The 25054-nt window shown below is 40.4% G+C and overlaps 1 protein-coding gene across 8 annotated transcripts in view; it reads left to right on the forward strand.

The window, feature by feature from the left end:
• SCAF8 (SR-related CTD associated factor 8) overlaps window positions 1-25054 on the forward strand; it is a 119133-nt gene that overhangs the window by 19986 nt on the left and 74093 nt on the right. For 4 of the 8 annotated variants that reach the window (XM_070733743.1, XM_070733744.1, XM_070733742.1 and 1 more), the window contains exons 5-15: window positions 1455-1611; window positions 5466-5596; window positions 9595-9768; window positions 11330-11412; window positions 12058-12172; window positions 14306-14440; window positions 15915-16027; window positions 18211-18404; window positions 20370-20470; window positions 20830-20943; window positions 23494-23650. In XM_070733743.1, coding sequence (XP_070589844.1) covers window positions 1455-1611; window positions 5466-5596; window positions 9595-9768; window positions 11330-11412; window positions 12058-12172; window positions 14306-14440; window positions 15915-16027; window positions 18211-18404; window positions 20370-20470; window positions 20830-20943; window positions 23494-23650 — 1474 coding nt within the window. The remainder of the gene's footprint in view (window positions 1-1454; window positions 1612-5465; window positions 5597-9594; window positions 9769-11329; window positions 11413-12057; window positions 12173-14305; window positions 14441-15914; window positions 16028-18210; window positions 18405-20369; window positions 20471-20829; window positions 20944-23493; window positions 23651-25054) is intronic. The other 4 variants (XM_070733746.1, XM_070733748.1, XM_070733747.1 and 1 more) reach the window with 3 other exon arrangements.

Raw genomic sequence — 25054 nt, forward strand, 5'->3', positions numbered from 1 at the left:
ATGGAAACTAGGATCCCATAAGCTAAATTCACTTAGGCAGTAGAATCACCAGAATCATTCAGCACATTCACAGGAATAAAATAAAGAAATATATTCCAAATTGAACAAGTTTTTTAACTGTGTCATATATATCAGGGGTTCCCCAGCCCACAGCCCACTATCGGGCGATGGTCTGTTTGGAACTGGACTCTGCGAGCGGCTGGCTGAACATGCGAGTGATAGGCTGGTTTCCCTTTCTCCCTCATGCCAGGCTGCCAAGCCATAAAGGTTGTGGACCGCTGACATAGACTATTTTTTATTCTCTAAGACTGGAGAAGGCATCTTCTTTGCAGATAGGGACTGGAATGTACCCTCAGCTGTTTAATAATGTACCTTTCTTCTTGTTTGCCTCATAAATTTCTTGACTGGTAACTATAGTTGATTATGATGTCTGAATGTAATCATTCAGTCATGATTATGGTTTGTCTACAGATCATGGTTGGATGGGTATGTCAATTCATAGTTTAGACCGTAGTAGTATTGACTGAAATATAGTGGTTGATTGAGAGAAGGCAAGAAATAGTGGTTAATTATATCAGTCAAAGAAAATACAGTGGTCCCTTGACTTTCGCGGGTCCGACTTTCACGGAAAGGCTATACCATGGGTTTTCAAAAAATATTAATTAAAAAATACTCCACTTTTTTTTTAACACGACAGGTTTTCCTGCGGCCGCCTGATGTACAATACTGTGTGTTTTACCTTTCCTCCTTCCCCGCCCCCACCCTAGTCCTGCTTCTTTAAATAAAAGCTCCACTTTCGCCCCAGCCTCCCGATCCCTCCCCTTTAACTCTCGGAACGTTGGTACGCTCCACTTGAAGCCAAGTCTTACTGCCAACCGCCGCCTCTTCTTCCCCTACCCACCTAAGCCATCTCCCTTAGTGGTAGCGTCCGACCTCCCAGCTGACTGGCCTGGAATCCCGGCTTCGAGTCCTGGCCTGGATCCCTCTTGTCTTGAGCTTCCCCTGCCCTGACCCTGAGCACCGGTGCTGCCGCCACCCCCATGGGAGACTCCGGCAGCAAGCATAGCAAACCCCCAGCTTGCCACCCCCGTTGCCCCTGCAGGTTCTGGGGGTAAGTAAAACCAGGAATGGAGTAGGGAGGGGGAGGAAGGAAGGGAGAGTCTCTACTTCACGCAAATTGGAACGTATCCCCCGCAAAAGTCAAAGGACCACTGTAAGAGGAAACTGATGTTCCTAAGTAATAAATAGAGGTTTTGGACTGGTGTGCTTATTCTGTGACAAATAATGTTAAAGTTTCATGTTTTCAGTCCTAGTATAAAAAGTGCACTGAAATCCACAACAAATTCCTGATTCTTGTAACCATGATAAGGAATATTGAATATAAGCCTCAGTAGTTTTATTTGTATGGTGTAAAGTCTAAAAATTAAATTAAATATTATCTCTTTCTTTTCTAGAGTAAAATTGTTAGAGTGCTGAATTTGTGGCAGAAAAATAATGTGTTCAAAAGTGAAATTATCCAGCCTCTATTGGATATGGCAGCAGGAATTCCTCCTCCAGTTGTGACTCCTGTTTTGCCAGGGACAACTGCTACTTTGAGTAATAATACCCCAGGTAATGAGAACCCAACATTATCATTTTGTTTTACATTCCTGTCAAATATTCATTTTAACAAATTTCCCTTTGTTACATCTTTAAATTTTAAATCTGCAAGAACAATAGATTTTTGTTGCATTACTTTTTTGCAGTTACATTCCTTCCTTATATGCATAGTTCCCTCTAAGCTGAGCAGTGAGCAATCGCTCACTTAAAAATCATCATCAACTTAGAGTTTTCCAAAACTGCCCAGAAGCCAAGAGGGAAAGAGTGAGAGGGAATGAGAGAGAGAGAGAGGAAGACAGGAAGAGAGAGAAACAGATAGAAAAAAGAGAGGAAGGAAAAGAGAAAGAAAAAGAATGGGAGTAAGGAAGAGAGAAAGAAAATTAAAATCTAGTTTGAAGCTAGCTCAACTATTTAAGTGGCATTTTGATATTGATAGAGTTGCCCTATTATGAACTCACTGTTATAGACACATAGTATTTATTTATTTATTTATTCATTCATTCATTCATTCATTCATTCATTCATTCATTCATTTATTATTTCTGTGGCGCCCAGTCCCAAAGGGACTGCCACTCAGACACTATACTTTTCCGCCCATCCCCCCAAAAAATTAGAGGGAACACTGCTTATATGTATATATTTTTCCTTGAACAGTGTTTTTTCCTGATATGTATAGAGAAACATATATTCAAATTTCTAGTTTTTTTAATTTTGTGCTTTGGGGAATTACTTAATTTTTTATGTTGTATAGCATTTTTATATTTTATTACTGGTCTTTTGAAAGGTGCACCATAACTATGAGAGGGTATTATAAGGGGAAAATGAAAAAAAAATTACCATATGGATTTGAATGAAATGAATATTAAAATTGGTTAATATATGCTTGTGAAATTTCTATTGGTAGAAAAATAGATTATAGTTCAATGACAGTCAGAAGAGTCCAGAGTTAAGACATACACGTCTAATGAAGATGGTTAAGTTCAACATCATTTTCAAGTTAAAATTTCCATTGTTAAGAAATTTATTTTTCCAGGAAAATAATATATTTGCATATTAGCCATTAGGGGTCAGCATATTCTACAACATTAAGTACACAAATCTAAAAGACCGCTTATGCTCTCTAAATAATACTATAGCACTGATCGTGAACCTATGGCACGCGTGCCACAGGTATACGGAGCCATATTTACTGGCACACAAGCCGTTGCATTACCTCAGCTCCAGTGTTCATGTGCATGCCGGCCAACTGTTTTTCGGATTACATGGAGGCTCTGGAAAGGCATTTTTGGCTTCCAGACAGTCTCTGGGGGGATGGGGGAGAAATTTTTTGCTCTACCCAGGCTCCAGGTAAACCTCTGGAACCTGGATAGGGTGAAAAACGGTTCTACCAGGCCCACCAGAAGTTGGGAAACAAGCCATTTCTGACCTCCAGAGGGCCTCTGGGGAGATGGGTAGGCCATTTTTGCCCTCCACAGGCACTTAATTATGGGTATGGGCACTTGTGCATGTGCAATAGCGTGCACACACATGGTTTCAGCACCCAAGGGAAAAAAGCTTTGCCATTACTCTACTATAGTTTTTATATATAAAATACATATTTTATAATAGTATAATGGTAGTGTGTAGTTATTGATACCAAAACCATATTTTGGAACCAGAGCACATGCTACCAGGCAATAAGTTGAGACTCACCAGATTGAAGAAGGATTTAATAATGATTGGGCTATAATCATAAGGAACTATATGTTCATTGAGTCATAGTGGTGCAGTAGTTAGAATGCAGCATTGCAGGCTAACTCACTCCCAACAGTTCTATTCTGACCGGCTCAAGGTTGATTAAGCTTTCCATCCTTCCAAGGTCAGTAAAATGAGGACCCAGATTGTTGGGGGCAATATGCAGACTCTGTAAACTGCTTAAAGAGATATATAAAGCACTGTGAAGTCTAAGTGCTATTGCTATTACTATTTCTTCAGAATATGTTAAGGGTACTACTTTCAGACCCAGTTTTTCTTATATTAGTTAACATTGAACACCAAGTCTTAATTACCCTTCTCAGACACATTAAATAAATTCCCACCCAAGGAACGTAGCCTTGGTTTGGAAGATAGGGTGTCTCAGATAATCTGTACATATTCCACAAAAACAGAATGTTTCTAGGTCAGATATGAATTTTGAGCTCTGAGTTATTCAAAATTCTAACAAGCACAAGATAATATCCTTGCCAACTGATAGCACATGGCTCAAACAAGATGTACATAGGGCTCTGAAGGTCTACTTCAAATTCAAACTGGGGAGATAAGTAGTTTGTTTCCTATAAATAGAGAATCAAGAAAATAACTTTCAGTTCCAGAATTGACAGATTGACTTGGAGAATGCCTTGTCCTTTTCACAAAAAAAGACAAGAAAAAAACAGGGAGTCATGCTTCACAGCATTCTATATAAAGAGTGACTCTGTTGGCAATCTTAAAATATCTACAAATAGAAATTTGGGATAAAGCTACTACTTTAAAAATATGAAACAAGTAAAATAGCCTTTCAAAGGTGGGCTTTGATCTTTGGGTCATGGAGTGCTGATCCATCCTTGGGGATACTACTATATTATATTGCTTTTCTGTTCATTGTTACCTCCTGCAATCAAGAAGAGCAGGTAGACTTACTGTGATATACTGTCTGCTCACCAAAAGATACACTTGATATTTAGGAAGGGAAGTACCGTAGCTTGAACAAGCATCCTAGTCACCCAAGAGTTGAAATGCAAGGTACCTACTGCACTAAACATTGTTTTTTATGTTCTCATATGTCTTGATAATGGGGAGTTTGTGGGTTACACTGATATTCATATTAATACATTGAATACATGATAAAGGAGGGGCTGAATTGGATTCAGAAGGGGCATCGGTCTTACCTGAAAACCTTTTCTCAGTGGGTTGCAGAATAGTCCAGGAATGGGTTGCTACAGTATGATCCGCCTAGTTACTGAGTCTAGTTTTTTTAGCCTCTGTGCATACTTCAGTTTTCAATGAAGTGATGGCTGAAAGAGTCTTGCACATAATGTTAGAAATGTATGTCTCCAGACCCCATGAGCATTTGTAAGGGAGGTACTGGATATTTTGTAACCCACGGAGAAAAGGCGTTCAAGTAAGACCAAAGCCCCTTTTCCAGTGTAGTTGTGGAATAGTCCAGGAATGGGACATACCAAAGCCTGATATCCTTAAGGGCGGGTAGCCGTTGAGTCTGGAGCCCCCAAGGCTAAGAAGACATGTTATAAACCCTCCTCCCAAAGGAAGGCTCTGCAGAAGCTAAGATATCCAACTTATAATACCTAATGAAAGGCACGGGGGTATTTAAAGTGGCTGCCTGCAGATATCTTCGAGGGATGCTTGCGTGGCCCACCCAGTGGTGGTAGCTGCACTTCTTGTGAAGTTTGTGTTGATGCACTTAGGAACTGACAGAGACTGCCTCGTAATCTTTTGCGATGCACGCCCTGATCCAGCGACCAATGGTCAAGGAAGACACCTTGATGCCCAGTCATGTGGGTGGAAGGAGATGAAGAGAGTTTCCAATCTCCTGGTGGGTGCTGTCCTCTTAATATAAATTCTGAGGGCCCTCCGCACATCCAGCTTAGGTCACTTCCGCTCCAAGGCATGGGAAGGCCGAGGGTAGATGTTTGACAGAACAATCTTCGGTGCCCGGTAGAACCAGGAGTTGATTTTGGGGATGAAGGTGGCAGAGTTGCCTTATCCTGGTGGAAAATGCAGACGTCAGCACTGACAAATAAGGCCAGAAATACAAATATGATTATTCTCTTGCTATTTCCTACTTCTTTCCAACAGTATCTAAATATCACTGCTTATCTTCTTTTCAGGAACTCCAGTAACTCCTGCTACTCCAGCCAATGTTATCCAAAGTTTACCTGATCCATGGGTATCTCAGATAACTAATACAGATACACTTGCTGCTGTAGCACAAATCCTGCAGAGTCCACAAGGTCAACAGGTAATAAGTACATTTTGGCCCGATCTTTACCTAGAAATACATAATTCTGCTTTTCTGCTTCATGTAGTTTAAATTGCTGTTTAAAAGTTAAAGACTAATTTACTTGTTTGGTCAGAAAAAGCCCTTAAAGGCTTACTTGAGATAATAATATATCTGTTTTAGCTTCAATCAGATAAACCAACTTTATATTCCTTCCCTGTAATTGTAAAACCTTGATTTTTAATCCCTTCAAATAGTGTTTTAGAACTTATTTTCTTTTCATTTTTTCCTACATCCCTTCTTTGAAATTCCTTCAAAACATAATTCTCTCTTGTAAATCTAATGTAGAAAAATTATTTCAGTCATTAGCTTGTTATTTTTATATTTTTTCAAATTATTAACACTTCAATTGGTTTCATTTGTATATTCAGTTTATCATCTTTTTCCATATTCATATAGCTTGTCATTTTAATCCATATTTAAAACCATAGACCTTGTTCCTTTCTGCAATATTTATACACCATTTATCTATAATACCAAGACATTCTTAAAATTCTTTTATGAGTTCTTGTTCACAAATATCCTTGAAAATATTGAGTAAAATATTTTGCTCCATTCTGAATTAACAAGATCACTTTAAGTATTCTTCTTTAATTGTAATGCTTAATTTATTCTAACTTTATCTAGTGTTTAGCTCTCAAACTCCCATTTTTTCAATTTTCCCCCCTAAGGAATCCAAACAAATTTTCAATGAGAAGGATTCTTATAATTAATTTCAAAATTTTATTTCAAAACCTTATGGACCCTTAGTCTGTTTTTAACTTTCCAGAATAAGTGTTCTAAATAATTTCGCTGTTTATTCCAAAAAGTATTTTTTTCTAAATTCTTAAACTTGTACTTAAAACTAATTTTGTTACATGAGAAAATTTACTATATGAATGCAGTAAAGATTTGGCCAGTCTGAAAAAAAAATACCATATTTTTCGCTCCATAAGATGCATTTCCCTCCCCACGCCCCAAAAAATGGATGCTAGTACTTTGATGAATAGCAGGCGGCCCATGGTGGCATGGTCCTTTTAGAGTTCTGAACACCATCACTTCCGTATTTGTGATTGCCTGCCTCTTCTGTCTCTTTTCCACAGTGCAGGAGTCAATAGACAGAGCTAGCACGTGGGAAGACATCTATCTGTGGCCCTTTCAGGCTCCCCCTTGTTGTGGTTGGCTCTGGGACAGCTCCTGCAACGGGGAATTTGGATGTTGGCTTAGGAGAGTCCTCAGGTTCCCAGAGACTTGTCTTACTGCCATCAGCTTCGGACTGTGAGGATTCCTTGCCAAGGTTAGACGCTGGGGGAGAAGAAGAAGAATCAGATAGAGAGATGGATGCAGCCAGCCCATTAGTTAATGACCCCATTAGTGGGTCATCAGACTCAGACTCGGAGGATCGGTGGATAGATGCCAGAATGCGCAGGCTCATGGCTAGAAGGCACCAACTGCGTAGATATCTTCTGAGATAAGGGAGAACACCTGTGGCTGAGGCAATTAGGCTAATGGGTTTGCTGATAAATTACCAGCGTTGCAGAAAGGGCATGTGAGAGTTTATCCGTTTGGAGAAGGAGACGTTGTGTTTGCGTTTTGTTCCTGGCTTTTCACAGACTCTTGGGGATATTTCATAGCTAAGTAAAAACATGTGGACTGACTGAAAGAGTTGTGGCTGTGATGCTTCCCTAGCTGCTCTTATCTGCTTTGTTTTTGTTCTTGCAACTTTCAAGGACTGTTATCTGTAATTTGCTCAGTTTAAAGTACGTGTGCACAGCTTTATTTTGGATAAACAGCTTTTCTGTTTACAACAGCGTGTGTGTTTGAATTTACATTTCTGACTTAATTGGGGCTCGTAATGTGAAGCCCGGCATAACACCCCTGATATATTTTTTTCTTGTTTGCCTCCTCAATCCAGTTGCGTCTTATGGTCAGGGGCATTATATAGTGTGAAAAATATGGTATTTAAAAAGCAGTAAAAAATAATAATCCAAAAGTGATTATGTTCCTATAGGTTATATGCAACTGTGACCTTAGATGGAATTGCTTAACTCCCAACTGCTTGCATTGTTGGCTTCTAACATCTCCTTATCTGTGGGTCAGGTTCAAGTTAATTTCAAACAATTTTATCTTGCAATATTAAAATTTACTTTGCGGGAAAAATGGCGGAACATCTATCTTGTCTTCTTCACTTTGCAGAAAAGTGTCCCTCATTTCCGGCCATCTCCGGATGTAACATATTTATTAATTTACACACTCTAAATAGCAGATTCAAAACCTCTTTCCCAAAAGCTTGTCTTTTCTTTTCTCTAACCTCCTAAATCTGGCACTTAACCAAGGGCTATTATCTACTCCCCCATTGTCTGAAGAAGCACTGCTATCCATGCTAACGTCCGATAGATTTTCTACTAAGCTCTCATCCCCACTACCCTCCTCCACTTCTCTTAAATCAGGGTAAATTACAGCTTCTGCATCTTCTTCCTCCTCTGAATTTGACATTTCCAAAGGATGACAGGGAACACTCACAACACTACCTACCTATCTAATCTACCTACTGTCATTATCTATCTTGCTCTTTTCTTTGGAGAGATTTGCTAGCCATGTCCCAGCATCTGGCCATTGATTTCTGCTGCAAACGATATCCCTGCTCTTTTGTCATGTCTTCACCAGATGTAAAATACAGTGATCCCTCGATTAGCACGGTCTCGATTAGTGCGAAACGCTACAACACGGTTTTTCAAAAAATATTAATTAAAAAATACTCCACGGTTTTTTTTTGCTATACCACGGTTTTTCCCACCCGATGACGTCATACGTCATCACCAAGAGTCACTTCTCTGTCTCTTTCTCTTTCTTTCCTGTCATTCTCTGCTTCAATCATTTTCTTATTTCTCTTTTTTTCTCCACTTTTTTCTATCATTTCTCTCTCTCTTTCTCTCCCTGTTGCCGGTGTGGTATATGAGAGAGAAAGAGAGAGGCAGAGGTCGGGCGCATTACCGGGAGGTGGAGGCGGCGTGGGGACGCTGGGTGCCGGGGACACCGAGGAGGGGGTGGACGTGGCCTCTCAGCTGCAGAGCCGAACAAGGGCGGAGGCAACGGCGGAGTCCGGCGCTGGGGCCATGCGGGGCCGCTCATCCAGGGGGGCGTGGACTGGCAAGTCGCCCTCCTTTCTCTCTCTTTCTCTCTCTTATACCACACCGGTAACAGGGAGAGAAAGAGAGAGAGCGGAGGGCACCTTGCCGGTCCACGCCCCCCTAGATGAGCGGCTCCGCATGGCCCCAGCGCCGCCCAGGCAAAGGGGAAACCCCAAGATTGCTTGCCGCTTGCCGTATTGCAGCGAAGGAGGCGAAGCAAGGCTCCAAGCTGCAATACGGCAAGCGGCAAGCGATCTTGGGGTTTCCCCTTTGCCTGGGCGGCGGGAAGACCAAGGGAAGGTTCCTTCAGCCGCCCAACACCTGATCCGCTCCGCAGCGCGGCAGCAGCGAGGAGCCGAAGATGGGGTTTCCCCTTTGCCTGGGCAACGGGGAAACCCCATCTTCGGCTCCGCGCTGCGGAGCAGATCAGCTGTTGGGCGGCCGAAGGAACCTTCCCTTGGTCTTCCCCGCCGCCCACACGCAAACTCCACCATCTGCGCATGTGCGGCCATGAAAAAAATGGCGCGCATGCGCAGATGGTGTTTTTTACTTCCGCACCACTATAACGTGGAAATCGATTAGCGCGGGAGGTCTTGGAACGTAACCCCCGCGCTAATCGAGGGATCACTGTACTCTCTTTGATTATGATCTATCCTGTTTCTTTTGTAAGTGCATTGAAAATTGTTAATATTTTACAAAATGTTTGAAAATTTGAAATTAGGAATTATGTACTTGGAATTGAAGTTTTGATTTGGGATAGTTTGTCCTCTCTTTGAAAACTGCTAGAATGGGTGCTTAATTTCAGATTTTATTTATAGCAAAACTATCTTTTTCCGAACTCCATTTCAGCTTCAGCAGTTAATACAGACATTGCAGATGCAACAACAAAAACCACAACCATCATTGCTTCAAGCACTGGATGCTGGTCTCGTTGTTCAGCTGCAGGCTCTCACTGCTCAACTTACAGCTGCTGCTGCTGCCAGTACACTCAATCCACTAGAACAGAGTGTCTCTTTTAACAAGGTAGTTATTCATACGTTTTCTAAACAAAATATATTGATTAAAGTTATACTAAGTTCTCCACAGTGTATTCTCTTTACAATATTAGATGGGAAGTACACTGGGATTCCATTCACTGAATGAATCTGAGACCCTTAGTCATACTCCATTTCCCTTTTTGTGGTTATTTACCTATACACCTAACTAAAACGATCTTTGTTATGAAGAAAAAAGGTTCATTTCTATTCTCACATTGCTGACTAGTAGAATTGCTAAGTTCTTGTGTGCAGCAATTTCCATGGCCCACACGGAGTGGTCATGGAGTGGTAACAATATGAAATTTTCTAATTTATTTTTCTTCTTATTTTGTACTATTTTTTGTTTTGTTTGTTTTATCTATTCTTAGATTAAGTCTTCGATTAATATGCTGTTTATCAGGGGTCCCAATCATGGCCCGCTATCAAGTCATGGTCTATTCAGAATTGGGGCCCGTGAATGACTGGCTGGCCCACACACAACTTAACTTGCCCAAATGGAGGGCTGATGGCCATTTCCAAACATGCATACTGGCCTGCTGCTTGTCAGTCTGCTGGCTCAGTCCCCCTTTTCCCCACCCCAGCCAAGCCACCAAGCTACAAAGATTGGAGACCACTCCTGTATATGACTGATACAAGAACCAGTTTGGTGTTGTGGTTAAAGCACCAGGTTAGAAACCAGGAAATTGAGTTGTAGTCCCACCTTAGGCACAAAGTCAGTTGAGTAAACTTGGATCAGGTACTCTGTGATGGGGGGTTTTTTGTCCTCTTTTTACAATTCTTGGTTTTCTATTGGGAACTAAACTTGCAATTCTAAATGATTCGTAATTGTCTTTTTATCAAAGCCTCCGAACGCAGAACGTGGAAGTTCGGGTTTGGCGTTCGGCTTCGGGAGACAGCTGTGAAGCCGCACGGCTGTTTTAAAAGGTCACAGCCGGGCTGGGGGGCTTCCCAGCACCCCCCAAACCCCGAACTTTTGCCGAACTTCCGGGTTCGGGGTTCGGGAGGTTGCTGGGAAGCCCCCCAGGCCGGCTGTGACCTTTTAAAACAGCCGCGCGGCTTTCCAGCAGTCGCCGAACACGGAAGTTCGGGTTTGGCGTTCGGCTTCGGGAGACAGCTGGGAAGCCGCGTGGCTGTTTTAAAAGGTGACAGCCGGCCTGGGGGGCTTCCCAGCAATCTCCCGAACCCCGAACTTTTGCCGGGGTTTGGGGTTCGGGAGGTTGCTGGGAAGCCCCCCAGCCCGGCTGTCACCTTTTAAAATAGCCGTGCGGCTTCCCAGCAGTCGCCGAACGCCGTTTTTTTGCAGGGGTTTTTTTTGGTTGCACGGATTAATTGACTTTACATTGTTTCCTATGGGAAACAATGTTTCGTCTTATGAACCTTTCGTCTTACGAACCTCCCCCTGGAACCAATTAGGTTCGTAAGACGAGGTATGACTGTATATATATTTATATATATCATCAAAATCTATCTAGTAAAAATCTTTGACTTCAAATAATGCTTTTCTTGTTCAACAATGCCTTTTTAATGCATAATTTGTTTGTTCCTAGAAGCTGATAGATAGATTTGGAGATTTTGGAGAAGAAGCTGATTTGAATGAAGAGTCGAAAAAGGAAACTTCAACTTCTCAATTGTAAGTCTTAATTTGTGATTGCAAACACCTCATTTTATATTTTAATTTGAGTTTATTTTTCAAAGGAAGTCTGCAGTTAAATCCAATTTTTCTAATCCAGAGGTTTTTCACCTACAAAATGGTTTTGGAGTATTTGTGACCTAAACTGGTGATGGAGAAGAAGTTAAGGATTTTTTAAAATTGCTTTGTTTTTTAAAAAAAATTCTGACAGTTCAGACTTCCCCTACTTGAGATTTCCAATACACTTCAATCTTAGTAAAATATTCTTTTAAATTATTTTCTTACCTCTGAGAAAGAGGGAAGAAGGGAGAGAGGTGTAGTTGAGGATAAACCACAATTTCTTAAATCAGCAGTTGGGTTCATTCAAGATATTAATCTATATAAGTTGTTGTTTAAAAGGCACAGTGTTGTATTCTGTTCTCCCTATTACATAAAGTGAAATATGAATTACAACAATGTTGGAATCCCGTTATTACCCCATCAGATCAAGCTAATCATCTTGTCCCTTTCTATTCTCACCACATTTTGAGAGAACATCAAATTCTGGTTCTAAAAAGTTCTGTTGTATTCTTTAAATAATGAATTCTGAATGCATTTATACAGTTATTGTAAACAATAGGGTAACTACTAAATTATACATTTTAGGCCTCTTGTATCGGAATCTGTGAACAACTCACTTTTTCATCAGTTAGCTGAACAACTACAGCAACAAAACTTAGAACATCTTCGTCAGCAGCTTCTAGATCAGCAGCCACCAAAGGTATATTTTTCTTATTTTTGAAAATATTGCTTATTTTTTAATTTCTAAACTAACCACATTGCTTTAGATTTCTAAATTTTTGAAACGTGTTATACTTTAGAATTTTTTTTAAAAGCATATTTGTTTTGTCATCTTGAATTCCCTTCAGAATACTTGCTTATACTTCACTTTATATTTGCATTTTAACTTCTATTCCCAAGTCTATTTAAATTTAGGATCTCTGTAATTCCAGGGCTGTGGTTTGAAATAAAGGACTGAATTTTGCACATTTGTTTGCTTGCTTGTTGATATTATCCAAAATTCCAAACATTCCATAAAACTGTTGGTTATTGACATTTTTATTGAGTTATAAAATATTGTAAAATACAAAATACAAAGTAAATTGAAAAGCAGTTGGGGGGAGGGAAAGAGAAGTGAGATAAAATAAGAAAAAGAAGCATTGACTTCTGACTCTCTCTGTTATACTAAAATAAGGCATTAATATCAAATCACAACTTTTTGATTTTTTATAATACAGTGATCCCTCGATTAGCACGGTCTCGATTAGCGCGAAACGCTGCAACGTGGTTTTTCAAAAAATATTAATTAAAAAATAAGTTCTCTCTCTCTTTCTCTCCCTGTTGCCGGCATGGTATATGAGAGAGAAAGAGAGAGGCAGAGAAAGAGAGAGGCAGAGGTCGGGCGCATTACCGGGAGGTGGAGGCGGCGTGGGGACGCTGGGTGCCGGGGACACCGAGGAGGGGGTGGACGTGGCCTCTCAGCTGCAGAGCCGAACAAGGGCGGAGGCAACGGCGGAGTCCGGCGCTGGGGCCATGCGGGGCCGCTCATCCAGGGGGGCGTGGACTGGCAAGTCGCCCTCCTTTCTCTTTCTTTCTCTCTCTTATACCACACCGGTAACAGGGGGAGAAAGAGAGAGAGCGGAGGGCACCTTGCCGGTCCACGCCCCCCTAGATGAGCGGCTCCGCATGGCCCCAGCGCCGCTCAGGCAAAGGGGAAGCCCCAAGATCGCTTGCCGCTTGCCGTATTGCAGCGAAGGAGGCGAATCAAGGCTCCAAGCTGCAATACGGCAAGCGGCAAGCGATCTTGGGGTTTCCCCTTTGCCTGGGCGGCGGGAAGACCAAGGGAAGGTTCCTTCAGCCGCCCAACACCTGATCCGCTCCGCAGCGCGGCAGCAGCGAGGAGCCGAAGATGGGGTTTCCCCTTTGCCTTTACCCCATCTTCGGCTCCTCGCTGCTTCCGCGCTGCGGAGCAGATCAGCTGTTGGGCGGCTGAAGGAACCTTCCCTTGGTCTTCCCCGCCGCCCACACGCAAACTCCACCATCTGCGCATGTGCGGCCATGAAAAAAATGGCGCGCATGCGCAGATGGTGTTTTTTACTTCCGCACCACTATAACGCGGAAATCGATTAGCGCGGGAGGTCTTGGAACGTAACCCCCGCGCTAATCGAGAGATCACTGTAATGTGAGCAAGTCATTTCTATAAAGATTGCATCAGTCTAATTGGTAAAATCCAAAGTCAGAGTTTCATTCTTTTCCACATCAAGTATGAAGTTCAGAAGCGGTCTCCGTGTGGAAACAAAAGTACTTATGTTCTTTCTTTAATCAAAATAGTCAATTTTGTCATTTCAGCCAACTCCAATTTCTGCAATCATTTATTCATAGTAGGAATCAAAGTATCCTTCCAATTTTGTGTATACAATAGTTTTGCTGTTGTCAACATATATAATAACAAGTTCCAATTTTTTTCTCCAGTTCTTTTTCCATTAAGCCCAAAAGGAAAAGTTCTGATTTCATTTTTATCTCTTTTATCAAAATTTTCTGTATGAAAAAATGAATCATACTCCAAAAAAAATTTGCTGTATCACATGTCCACTATATATGATAAAAAGTTCCCTCTTTATTTTTATACTTCCAGCATTCATTTGGATGTTGACATTTACCTTTCTGCATCTTGGATAACTTATCTGGTGTTAAATACCAACAATATATAAGCTGATAGAAAAAAATTATGTACTAGTTATTGAAACCCAGGGAGGGGGGGAGAGAGAGAAAGAAAGAAAGAAAGAGGTAGACAGATAGACAGACGTGTTGCAGAGTTGGATGCTAAAAAAATAATGTAAACAATTCCTCATAGCAGGTAAGCCCTGAGGAAACTCAAGAAGAAATTTTTGGTTCTGAGCATTCAGCATCACCTTCACAAGACAGCAGTCACCAACAATTTTTAGAAGTGGAAACAAAGCTTGACAATTCAATGGATGTTCAACAACAGGTACATTTTAGTATTTCTAATTGAAATTATGAATTTAGTAGATCACAAAATTGTAAAATAAACGCTATATACCCGTGATGGTGAACCTATGGCATGCGCGCCACAGGTGACATGTTGAGCCATATCAGGGAGCACGTGAGACGTTGCCCTATGTCAGCTCCAGCAGGCATGTATGCACTGGTCAGCTGAATTTCAGCCTCGGAAAAGGCCGTTTCTCCCTCTGGACACTTCAGGAAAGCTTCCCTGAAGTCCCGGAGTGCAAAAAATCCCACCCAACTGACAAACCAGAAGTTCAGAAAACGCACTTCTGGTTTGCCATTGTACTGCTTTTTGTGCTCTAGGGCTTCAAGAAGCTTCACTGATTCCTTTGGAGTGCAAAAAAACGGCTGTCTTTTCATGTCCCAGGCTTCAGTGAGACAGGGGAGATTGTGCGCATGCACAGGGACAGCACGGAGTGTGTACACATGGGTAGGTGGAGGGAAAGGGTGTGGGCACATACACGTATACTAGCACACCCACACAATCCCTTTTGGTACGTGAACCAGAAAGGTTCACCATAACTAGAATGTAAATATTTAACATTAGTTGATGTCGTAATCTGTTGGATAGCAGGATGCTCTGTCCATGATCACAATAAAGACGCATCAAGATACATTGAGTAAAAAGGTTTTTCTAGATGCTAGAGCAGAGGTATCAAACTCGCATTGCCATGGTATCGTCATGCGACTCTCCCCCCTTTCACTAAACCAGGTGTGGACATGGCCAGTACATGATGTATTTGGCCCATTGGCCATATGTTTCACACCCCTGCTCTAGAGCAAACTGGTGTATTTAGGAATACACAGTGGTACCTCGTCTTACGAACTTAATTTGTTCCGTGACGAGGTTCGTAAGTAGAAAAGTTCGTAAGATGAAACAATGTTTCCTATACGAATCAATGTGAAAGCGAATAATGCGTGCAACCCCATCCCAAAACTCACCTTTTTTGCCTTGCGCCGATGGGAATCCCCACCTCCGGACTTCCATTGCCAGCCGAAGCACCCGTTCTTGTGCTGCTGGGATTTCCCTGAGGCTCCCCTCGCTGGGAAACCCCACCTCTGGACTTCCGTTGCCAGCCGAAGCACCCGTCTTTGCACTGCTGGGATTTCTCTGAGGCTCCCCTCGCTGGGATTCAAAGCAGCGCCGGCAAAAATGAAGGGAATCCCCAGCGGTTCGGCTGGCAACAGAAGTCCGGAGGTGGGGCATCCCAGTGGCGGTGGCTTAGGTTCGTAAGCTGAAAATAGTTTGGAAGAAGAGGCAAAAAAATCTTAAACACCGGGGTCATATCTTGAAAAGTTCGTTAGAAGAGGCGTTCTTAAGACGAGGTACCACTGCATTTTTAAAAATTTCCATAAACCACAAATAAGATAAGAATATAGATAAGAATGAATATATTTTCCAATATGTTGGCATCTCATTTCCTCCCTATTTTTAGGACATGGATTTAGATGAAGCCCAAGAGGTTGCAGAACAAGAAATCTTTGAGCAAGAAGAAAAGAAGCCAGCAGTTATTTCAAGATCACATACACGCTCAAGATCACGTTCAAGGTTTTTATAACTTTATTATAAAGATATTTGTCTTCATTAAAACCCATATTCTCCAATGTGGGTGGAGATAGCATCCAGGAATGGGTTATCTCTGTCTAGGATATGATTGGACTGAGTCTGCAATCTGTAAAGTCATGCCTCCTCTGCCATTTTCCCCAACTCAATCAATCTTAGTGACTAGAGGTTTGGAAGAGTTCCCTTTTTTGAATGCTGTCCTCACTCCTTGGTAAGAAAAACATCTAAAAAGAAACTTATTCCAGTGAGAAGGGTTTGCTCGATGCTGCTGAAGCCACACAAGATGGATTTACGAAGGATATTACCCTCCCCCAGTGAACAGGGCATTGCCCCAAACCCCAAGAGCCACCTGGTGGCGAAACGTGCTCGGGAGTGGTGAGGAGAGAGAATTTGGCAAAGGACATTGCGAGCTCCTACTGCTTGTAGCCAGGCGAAGGGTGGCTGCCCGATCCTGTTGTAGGCTACGTGGCAGCGTTCAGGCAGTGATTCCACCAATCTATGGTAATACATATAGCCATTCCTCTTCTGCAAATGAGGAGCTGTACAGAGAGCAGCAGGATTCTGCAGCTGAGGTTTTTAAAGATCAGGAATTCTCGGAAGATGAGGATTTAATTTCTGATCAACCTGCCTTTGTGGAGCTGTTCCATCCCTCGGTATTCTAATTTCTGCTATATAAGACCAGGAAGACGGCCAATATGGGTCCCAGCCAACCACGAGATTTTGGACCCTCAGGAGTCTTTACTTTACTTTTTTAACCCACTATCGAAAAGGAGGTTGTTGCCGCCTCCAAACTCTTTCGTGGTGTGGTTCAGTGACAATGAGCTTCTCTAGGCACAGGCCCCAATCCCAATTCTCTGGATATGTGCTTCTACCAAATGAGCCCAGAACTTTCGCAAATGCTGGAGGTTCCATCAATTGACGCTCCTGTGGTGGCCCTTTCATCACTTACGAGTCTGCGGAGAGGGGCGGCATACAAATCTAATACATACATATATACATACATACATACATACGGTGTTGGCAGTTTCTCCGGCTGGAGAACAAGAAGTTAGAGCAGACCTTAGTCAGGTCTCACCAAGCTTTGGCCTGGGCTGTAAAGGCTTCTTCTGCATCCTTCTTTTTTAATCTGACTTCTCTCAACTGGCTGAAGCAACTATAGAGAAGGCTTCCTCCTGAGGACTTTAGGTTTCATCAGAATGTTAACAAAATCATAGCCATAGAATTTTTGTCGGATGCCACACTAAATGCAGTATGCTTCACCTCAAAGTCTTACTTCATCCTTAGTGGCTTCAGGATGGCTCCTATGACTCCACTAATATTAGACGGATCTAAACATAAATGGAAACTGGCCTCTGACCTGTATTGGGGATTCCCTCGATCCCATTTTAATTGAAACAAAGGATAAGTCTTCGGAGAGGGGCGGCATACAAATCCAAATAATAAATAAAATAAATAAATAAGAGGAAGGTTTTGCCATCCATCTCCAGAAGGATGGAATTCCAATCACCTTCTTACTTTCAACACCATTCATTTTTGGGTCAGGAAGGGGGTTCAACCTTCTCTAGTCAGTCAAGGCCATTTCTCCCCATAAAGGGAGGCCAGCAGGACAGACCTGGAAAGGGAGGTCAGCGTTTTTCCCCAAAGAAGTCCTTTTGGGGTGGTGGAAGTCGCCCCTTCCAGCTCCAGCGGTGACTATTTAACCAACAGTCCCATTGGGGGTCATCAACTTATGGGTCAGGGAGATGGTAAATTTTGGCCTCTCCCTGAAATTCCTCTCCATCCTCTATTTTTTTTACCCAAAACAGGCTGTGTTTGCCTATTTTTTTGGCTCCTTTCACTCCCCTCCTCACCTCCAGTAGCATTCTGCAGTCCAAAACCAGGCAAGAATGGCTCCTTTTTTTTCCTTTTACCAAAAAAGGGCATTTCTCACCTATTTTTTCACTCCTTTCACCACCACCACCACCCCCGCCCACCTCCAGGAGCACTCTGGAGGCCAAAATCACCTTTTATTGTACAGCCCCTTTACAAGTCCTGGCTCTGCTGAAGGGTGAGCAGGGCGCCTCCTGTGTAGGCCGGATTAATGCCTTTGGCAGGCTGCATGTAATCCGTGGTCCATAGTTTGTGGACCCATGTTTTACATTAACATGATTAAACTGATTATTTTATAGGTCACCAAGAAAAAGAAGGTCAAGATCACGGTCTGGTTCTCGAAAGCGTAAACACAGAAAGCGCTCACGTTCTAGATCAAGAGAAAGAAAGAGGAAGTCATCACGGTCATACTCAAGTGAAAGAAGAGCTAGAGAAAGGGAAAAAGAAAGACAGAAAAAAGGGTTACCTCCTGTCCGGTCGAAAACACTAAGTGGTATGTATTACCTGGTTTATTTGTATGTATTTTCTGAAATGTTTGTAGTACATTTTCATTCTGGTTTGAGATTCTCAATGACTATATTTCCTTTAATTAAAATTACATTACCACTCCTTAACACACTCTAGAATTTATAAATCGGGAAAACTGGAGAACAGGACTATTACTACTAATTATTATTACTAATCTTAAGGATCCCAACCCATAAAGGAGATTCAATTCTGTAGAAAAATGAGAACTGTGCTAAATGGTGCTGTTAAGTTTAGTGAGACTTCCTGGGTTTCAGGGTCAACTCAGAAGTAAGAGCTGCTTGCTATTTCTGGGACTTAGCTTCTCCTATGTGATATTTATTGTGGAAGAAATATTACTAAACCCATTTAAATTTACATTTTTGTGATGCTTGCCATTTCTATCCATTTTGTCAGTTTGTCTCCACGGATTATTTTAATAATATATGCATGGTGTAAAAATTGTGCAATAATTAATAAATATAAATATATTTTTATTGTAATAGTCCAATAAATTGGCTGTATTGTTAAGATAAATTTAACTAGTGTTAATGAAAGAATTTTTAAGACATTTCTTAAAAATATACTGTATTGCAAGAAGCTAAATAAATTGTTCATAAATATTCAGTGGTATGCCCACTATAGCTTTCCATATTTCTATAAATAATGTTTGCCATTTTTTTCCTGTAACATGGTTCACACAGAGACTGGGAGGACGTTTCTGGCTTCCAGAGAGCCTCGGGGGGATGGAGAAGGATGGGTTTATCCTCCCACAGCTCCAGGGAAGCGTTTGGAGCCGGGAGGGTGAAACATGAGCCTACTGGGCCCATCAGAAGTTGGGAAACAGGCCATTTCTGGCCTCCAGAGGGCAGGGGAAGCTGTTTTTCGCCCTTCCTAGGCATTGAATTATGGGTGTGGGCACTCATACATGCATGATAGCGCGCACGCACGTTCTTTCGGCACCCAAGGAAAAAAAGGTTCACCATCACTGGCCCATAGAATGTTTAAATTATTAGATTTATTTTTTAAAGACTGCTTTATTATTAACTTAACAAAATTAAGCTTTTTTAAAATAAATGCTTGATCTAAGGAGGCCTAGTGCTATTGTATCTTCTATTAAATAGCAAAGAATACTTCCAGAAAGCCACATCAGTTTTAAAGATCTGTAAAAGTATAATCTGAAATGTAACAACGTCCTGTATAGTATTAAGATAAGGCAGCTGAGTTAAACCCTGACTTAGTCATGTTTGAAATAGTTCTATTTAAATAATTGGGAGAGTTAGTGTGATTACATTTAAGAAAACTTTCTGGGATTAATATACTGCCATAATGTACATTTCTCCAATTCTTAGCTATTTCTATGGGTCAGGCACACATGCACAAAAATACATAACAAACAGTGTATATCCTCTGTACTGTTTGGCAAATTACTGGGAGACAGAGGTCTTTTTTCCTTGCCCCCCCCCCCCAAACTAAGGTGCGTCTTATATTCTGATAAATACAGTGCTATTCCTTCTTTCATGGCATCCCCTACTATTTCAAACATACTTCTGTTCAGTATTGATTTTGATTCCTTTGTTAATCAGTGCATTAGTAGTAAACAGCTCTACCCTATTTCTGTATTCTCCCCATGCCTCTGCTTTTTTATGTGCATAAAAGTATTCTTATTTATATACAGCTTTCATAAAAAGTTAGCCCAAGTCTTCGGAGAGGGGCAGCATACAAATTTAATTAATTAATTAATAATAGGGTTTTGTTCTCCTGCTATTCACTTCTTGGAAGACTATTGACATTTTTTGTTTTCACTGTTTTAAATTAAATAATTGTATTGATTTCTACATATAGGCAAATTTCAGCTTGTCTTTCCTCTGTAGTAATAAAAGATTGTAGTGATGATAAATGACAAATGATATGAATAAAATATAAACTTTGCCATTATAATTTATCCTGGCAGTCTGCAGTACCACGCTTTGGGTTGGTCAAGTGGACAAGAAAGCCACACAGCAAGATTTAACCAATCTATTTGAAGAATTTGGACAAATAGAATCTATAAATGTAAGTATGATAATCTGTAACTTTGAAAAAGTTTGGTAATTTTGAGTTTTAATGAATTCCTCATTTTACATAAGTGGAAGTTTAATACGATATATTTTAAAATAAAAGTACCTAGAGGTTCGGTAGCTGGATGCAGAGAAATAAAAATTGTGTTTGCACAGCAAGATATTTTTTGTTACTCCTTTTGTGCCTCTTAAAACACTTCTCCTGAATTTCAGGAAATCATTTAGAATGGCATGGGATATGACAAAATAAATTGGGAGTTGCTAATATTTATTACTCCAAGAGGTTTACTGAAACTCAGTTATTAATTTCTGTTTTAATTTTATTTGTTCCCTTGTCTTGTTTTTATTTTATAGATGATCCCTCCCAGAGGTTGTGCATATGTCTGTATGGTTCATAGGCAAGATGCTTATCGTGCTCTTCAGAAACTAAGCGCTGGATCCTACAAAATTGTATCTAAAATTATTAAGGTACAATTTCAGTGGTCCTGCTTATATGCAATATGAATTATAGTTTATTATCATAATTATGTGCTTTTTTAAATAAAATGAAGGGAAACCACTGTGTTAGTGCTTAAGAGTTTAGGCTAAAACTGGGGACAGGACGATTCAAATCCATCCTGAGCCATAAAAACTCACTGGTAGACTTAAATAAGTCACTGTGTTTGTCATCCTATTGTTGTAATAATAAGTTAGATCAATTTGCAAGAATAACAAGAGCATAGCAGTTAGACTTATATACCACTTAACAGTACTTTACAGCCCTTTCTAAATGGTTTACAGAGTCAGCATGTTGCCCCCAACAATTTGGATCCCTGTTTTACTGACCTCAGAAGAATGGAAAACTCTTATAAATGAAAGTTCTGTAATTGAGTTAAATTTAAAATGTTTAGAAATGGAAGACAGGATGTTATGTGAGGAAAATAGTTGTTTGATGTAAGAAGGAAATGTTATATATTAATTTCTTTAGGCAGGGATGCTGTGTTTATATTATGTTATGTTAGAGAAAAAAATAAAAAAATCATACCTCCCCACCCACCCAAAAAAAAGACGAAGAAGAATAGAAAACTGAGTCAACCTTGAGCCTGGTGAGACTTAAACTACCAAATTGCAGCCAGCCATCAGTCAGCAGAAGTAGCCTGCAGTACTGCACTCTAACCACTGTGCCACCATGGCTCATGGTGGAACCTCAGTCTAACAATAGTAATAGTAATAGAACATTGTGAATCAGGAGGTGAAGGACTAATGTCCAGGACCAGTGGAAAAGTCTCTGTCCACTCTACTCATCTCCAAATCATGTAGAAGGGAGCTGAATGTTTTGGACATTATTGGAAATTAGAATGTGTTGAATGTCATGTAAGTAAGGTTTTGCTAGTAGGTGGGCTGAGTGATTTGCTAGATTGTTAACTCCAGATTAAGTAGGAAATATGGTTAGTAAGATTTGGGGTGAAATAAGTGCTTACCTTAGATAAATGGGATAGTTAGATGGGAATAGTACAGAATTGTTTTGGTGATGGACAGACAAGTAGATCTGGTGCATTTTACTCACTACTAACTGCATGAGAGTAGCAATATCCTTATTTCCAAAATTTGCCCAACCAGGTTTTGGGTCCTGTCTCAGCCTGAGTACCAGGGTCAGGGAAATAGAGTGATGTTTATAAATTATGAGATTTTACCTGTGACCAAGATCATTCTTTTGAAAGCTTCAGGATGGGACTGCCTTTGTGTTAAGTTGTGTCTAAAAACAAACAAACTAGGGGTACTGTTGCTATACCAATGGCCCTCTGTCTATCTAGATCTTTCCTAGGCTTCCTGGGCCTAGTTGTTGGGTTGATGATTGAGTTTCCTCCGCCTATGTGTATTGGGGGATTTTAACCTCCATACAATGGGTGCTGGGAAAGCCTAGGAGTTTGATGAAGATCTGCATACATAGGTGGCCATGAATTAAATCTAATTTTTGCTTTGGAGCAATGATCTGGACGATATGGAAGGTATTACCATTATTCCTTTGTCATAGTTAAATCAGCACCTTATGTTATCCCATAGAGTCAGATCCATTTGGTTGTCTGCTAGATAGGTGAATCCATCAATGAACTGCCTACCAATTACAAGAAGTAACTCAGACTCTTGCTCCTGAATGGCCACACTTCATGGCTGATCCAGGCAGTCTCTTGAATTTTAGTGGCCTTCTGGAAGACGAAGCAGCAGGAACAATCCCTAGAGCATAGGTGAAAGATCAATAATGAAACTAACAAAGTACAGCTAACTGTCCAGGTTCAAGCTTATTCCAGAGCAATAAGAAAGACAAAGCATTCCTACTTTTCTCTCTCTTAAGGGATAGTGGCAGGAAATAAATATAATAAATAAGTTTCTGTATAGATTCTTATGTCTATATTGTGTAGATTTTAACATTTATATTATTGGGGGGGGGGAAATAAAATGCTTCTAGGAAAGAATTCATCTGAACACATTTTAATGACTCCAATTAAATGGAGATATTATCCAAAAATAGAAAAGGAAAAATTTTAAATGAATTCAAAGTATTTATTGTTTGATTATTAGAAGGGAAAAAATTGTCCTGTAAAATAGTAAAACGTAACTACAAATTTTGGATAAACAGTAAACCTGAGATTGGAAAGAATAATGTCCAAATTCTTTGGGACTAAGAACTTTAAAATTCTTTACTGCTGCATTTATAGCAGAAAAAACTGGAAGAATTTAAGACAAGCACAGGAGGATTCTTTATAGATCATCAGATTCTCTATGTTTTTCTATGCTATGTAACTTTAATATCTCATTTCCTATAAAAAGGAAATTTCATGATGAAGAATTAATCTTTTAATGTTAAATAAAAGATATAATTACAATGTATTTGGACACTGCATTTTTTGTTCTGCAAGCATGTCCATTTTACAAACAAATTGTTAATCGTGCTGTGTACAAATAAACAGAATGCTAGGTTGCCTTGTAGAGATTATTGTACTTTTGTTTCCACAACCACTGAATTTGCTTTATTTGCAGATTGCATGGGCTTTAAACAAAGGGGTGAAAACTGAATATAAACAGTTTTGGGATGTGGATCTTGGAGTATCATATATACCCTGGGAAAAAGTTAAGCTGGATGATTTAGATGGCTTTGCAGAAGGAGGCATGATTGACCAGGAAACAGTAAATAGTGGTAAGAACAATTTAAAATTCTTTGTAATTAAAACTTTATTTTCATTTTTTAACCTTTTGTTCCAGAGAAATTGTTTCCAATAATCTAAATATGCACTACAACTACAAGTTATTCCTCTCAGGCTATTTAAGAAGTAGGCTGAGTGTTGGCAATCAAGCTGAATCATAATGCCATTTTGTGACATCTGTAGAAAAAGTCTGTCTTCAACTGGGATATATGCTAGTTTCCAAAGGAATTTTTTAAAAAAATTTAAATAAATAGAATTGCTTACTTATTTAGAAAATATACTTATTTACTAATGATTTCATTTCCAAAGGAAATTTATTTATTAAATAAATCAGATAATATGTAAGATTTAATATAGATCTTTAGTATCAGTCCAAAATTGTAGATAATTTGTAAATAGGAGAAATCAATTGCTACTTACAAAATAATCCTTTGTTAAAACCAGTAGGGTTTAGTGTGGTTTGGTTTGGTTTGGTTTAATATGATAGAAAGAAACAGAAAAAACATAAAGAAAACAAAAATAAAACAAAAATATATTTTTAAAAACTCTGATCTAAATCTCCCAGAGGTGATTTTGATCCAAATATTGTACATGTCTAATAATACATATTTTTTTAAATGTAGTTTTTAAACAGTATTAATTCTTGACTAAACACAGTAATATTGATCATTCTTTCTATTACACTGTTAGAAACAGCACATTAATCCAAGGTTGTAAATTTCAAGAATCACAAAATACCACCGACCTCCAAAAAATCTCTTGCTCTGCATCAGGGGAGTAAAACTATTTCACTGAGGGCTGCATCAGGGTTATTTTTGACCACAGTGGGGGACGTCATCAACTCGACATCGCTCATGTTGGGGGCATCTGTTTCCTGTTTTGGCCTGAATGGCACCCTGCAGCCCTCTGCGAGCAAAAACACCCCCGCCCCCAGCTCCATTTTAGCTGGTAGAGGCACCGCAAGCTGGTCCTTTGTTTAGATTTGGCCCCGCAGGCCAGGAATAAGCACCCCACGAGCTGGATCCAGCCTACGAAGCTTGAGTTCGACATCTCTGCTCCACATAAAACAATCTGGGAATGTGCCATTCGTATAGGGTTTTTTGAATATACAGTGGTACCTCATCTTACGAACGCCTCTTCTAACGAACTTTTCAAGATACAAACACGGTGTTTGATTTTTTTGCCTCTTCTTCCGAACTATTTTCACCTTACGAACCCAAGCCGCTGCTGCTGGGATGAAGGGGTTTCTTTTTTTCCCCTTTTTTGAAAAAAGAAAAGGGAGGGGCGGCTTGGAGGGGGAAAGACTTTGCATTAACAAAAGTAGGAGAACAGCGTGCTTGCAGAGGCAATGAAAGGGTGTCTTTTGAAGAAAGAAAAGGGAGGGGCGCCCCCCTTGC

The sequence above is a fragment of the Erythrolamprus reginae genome, chromosome 1 (genome assembly GCF_031021105.1).
Source record: "Erythrolamprus reginae isolate rEryReg1 chromosome 1, rEryReg1.hap1, whole genome shotgun sequence".
Lineage (NCBI taxonomy): Eukaryota > Metazoa > Chordata > Lepidosauria > Squamata > Dipsadidae > Erythrolamprus > Erythrolamprus reginae.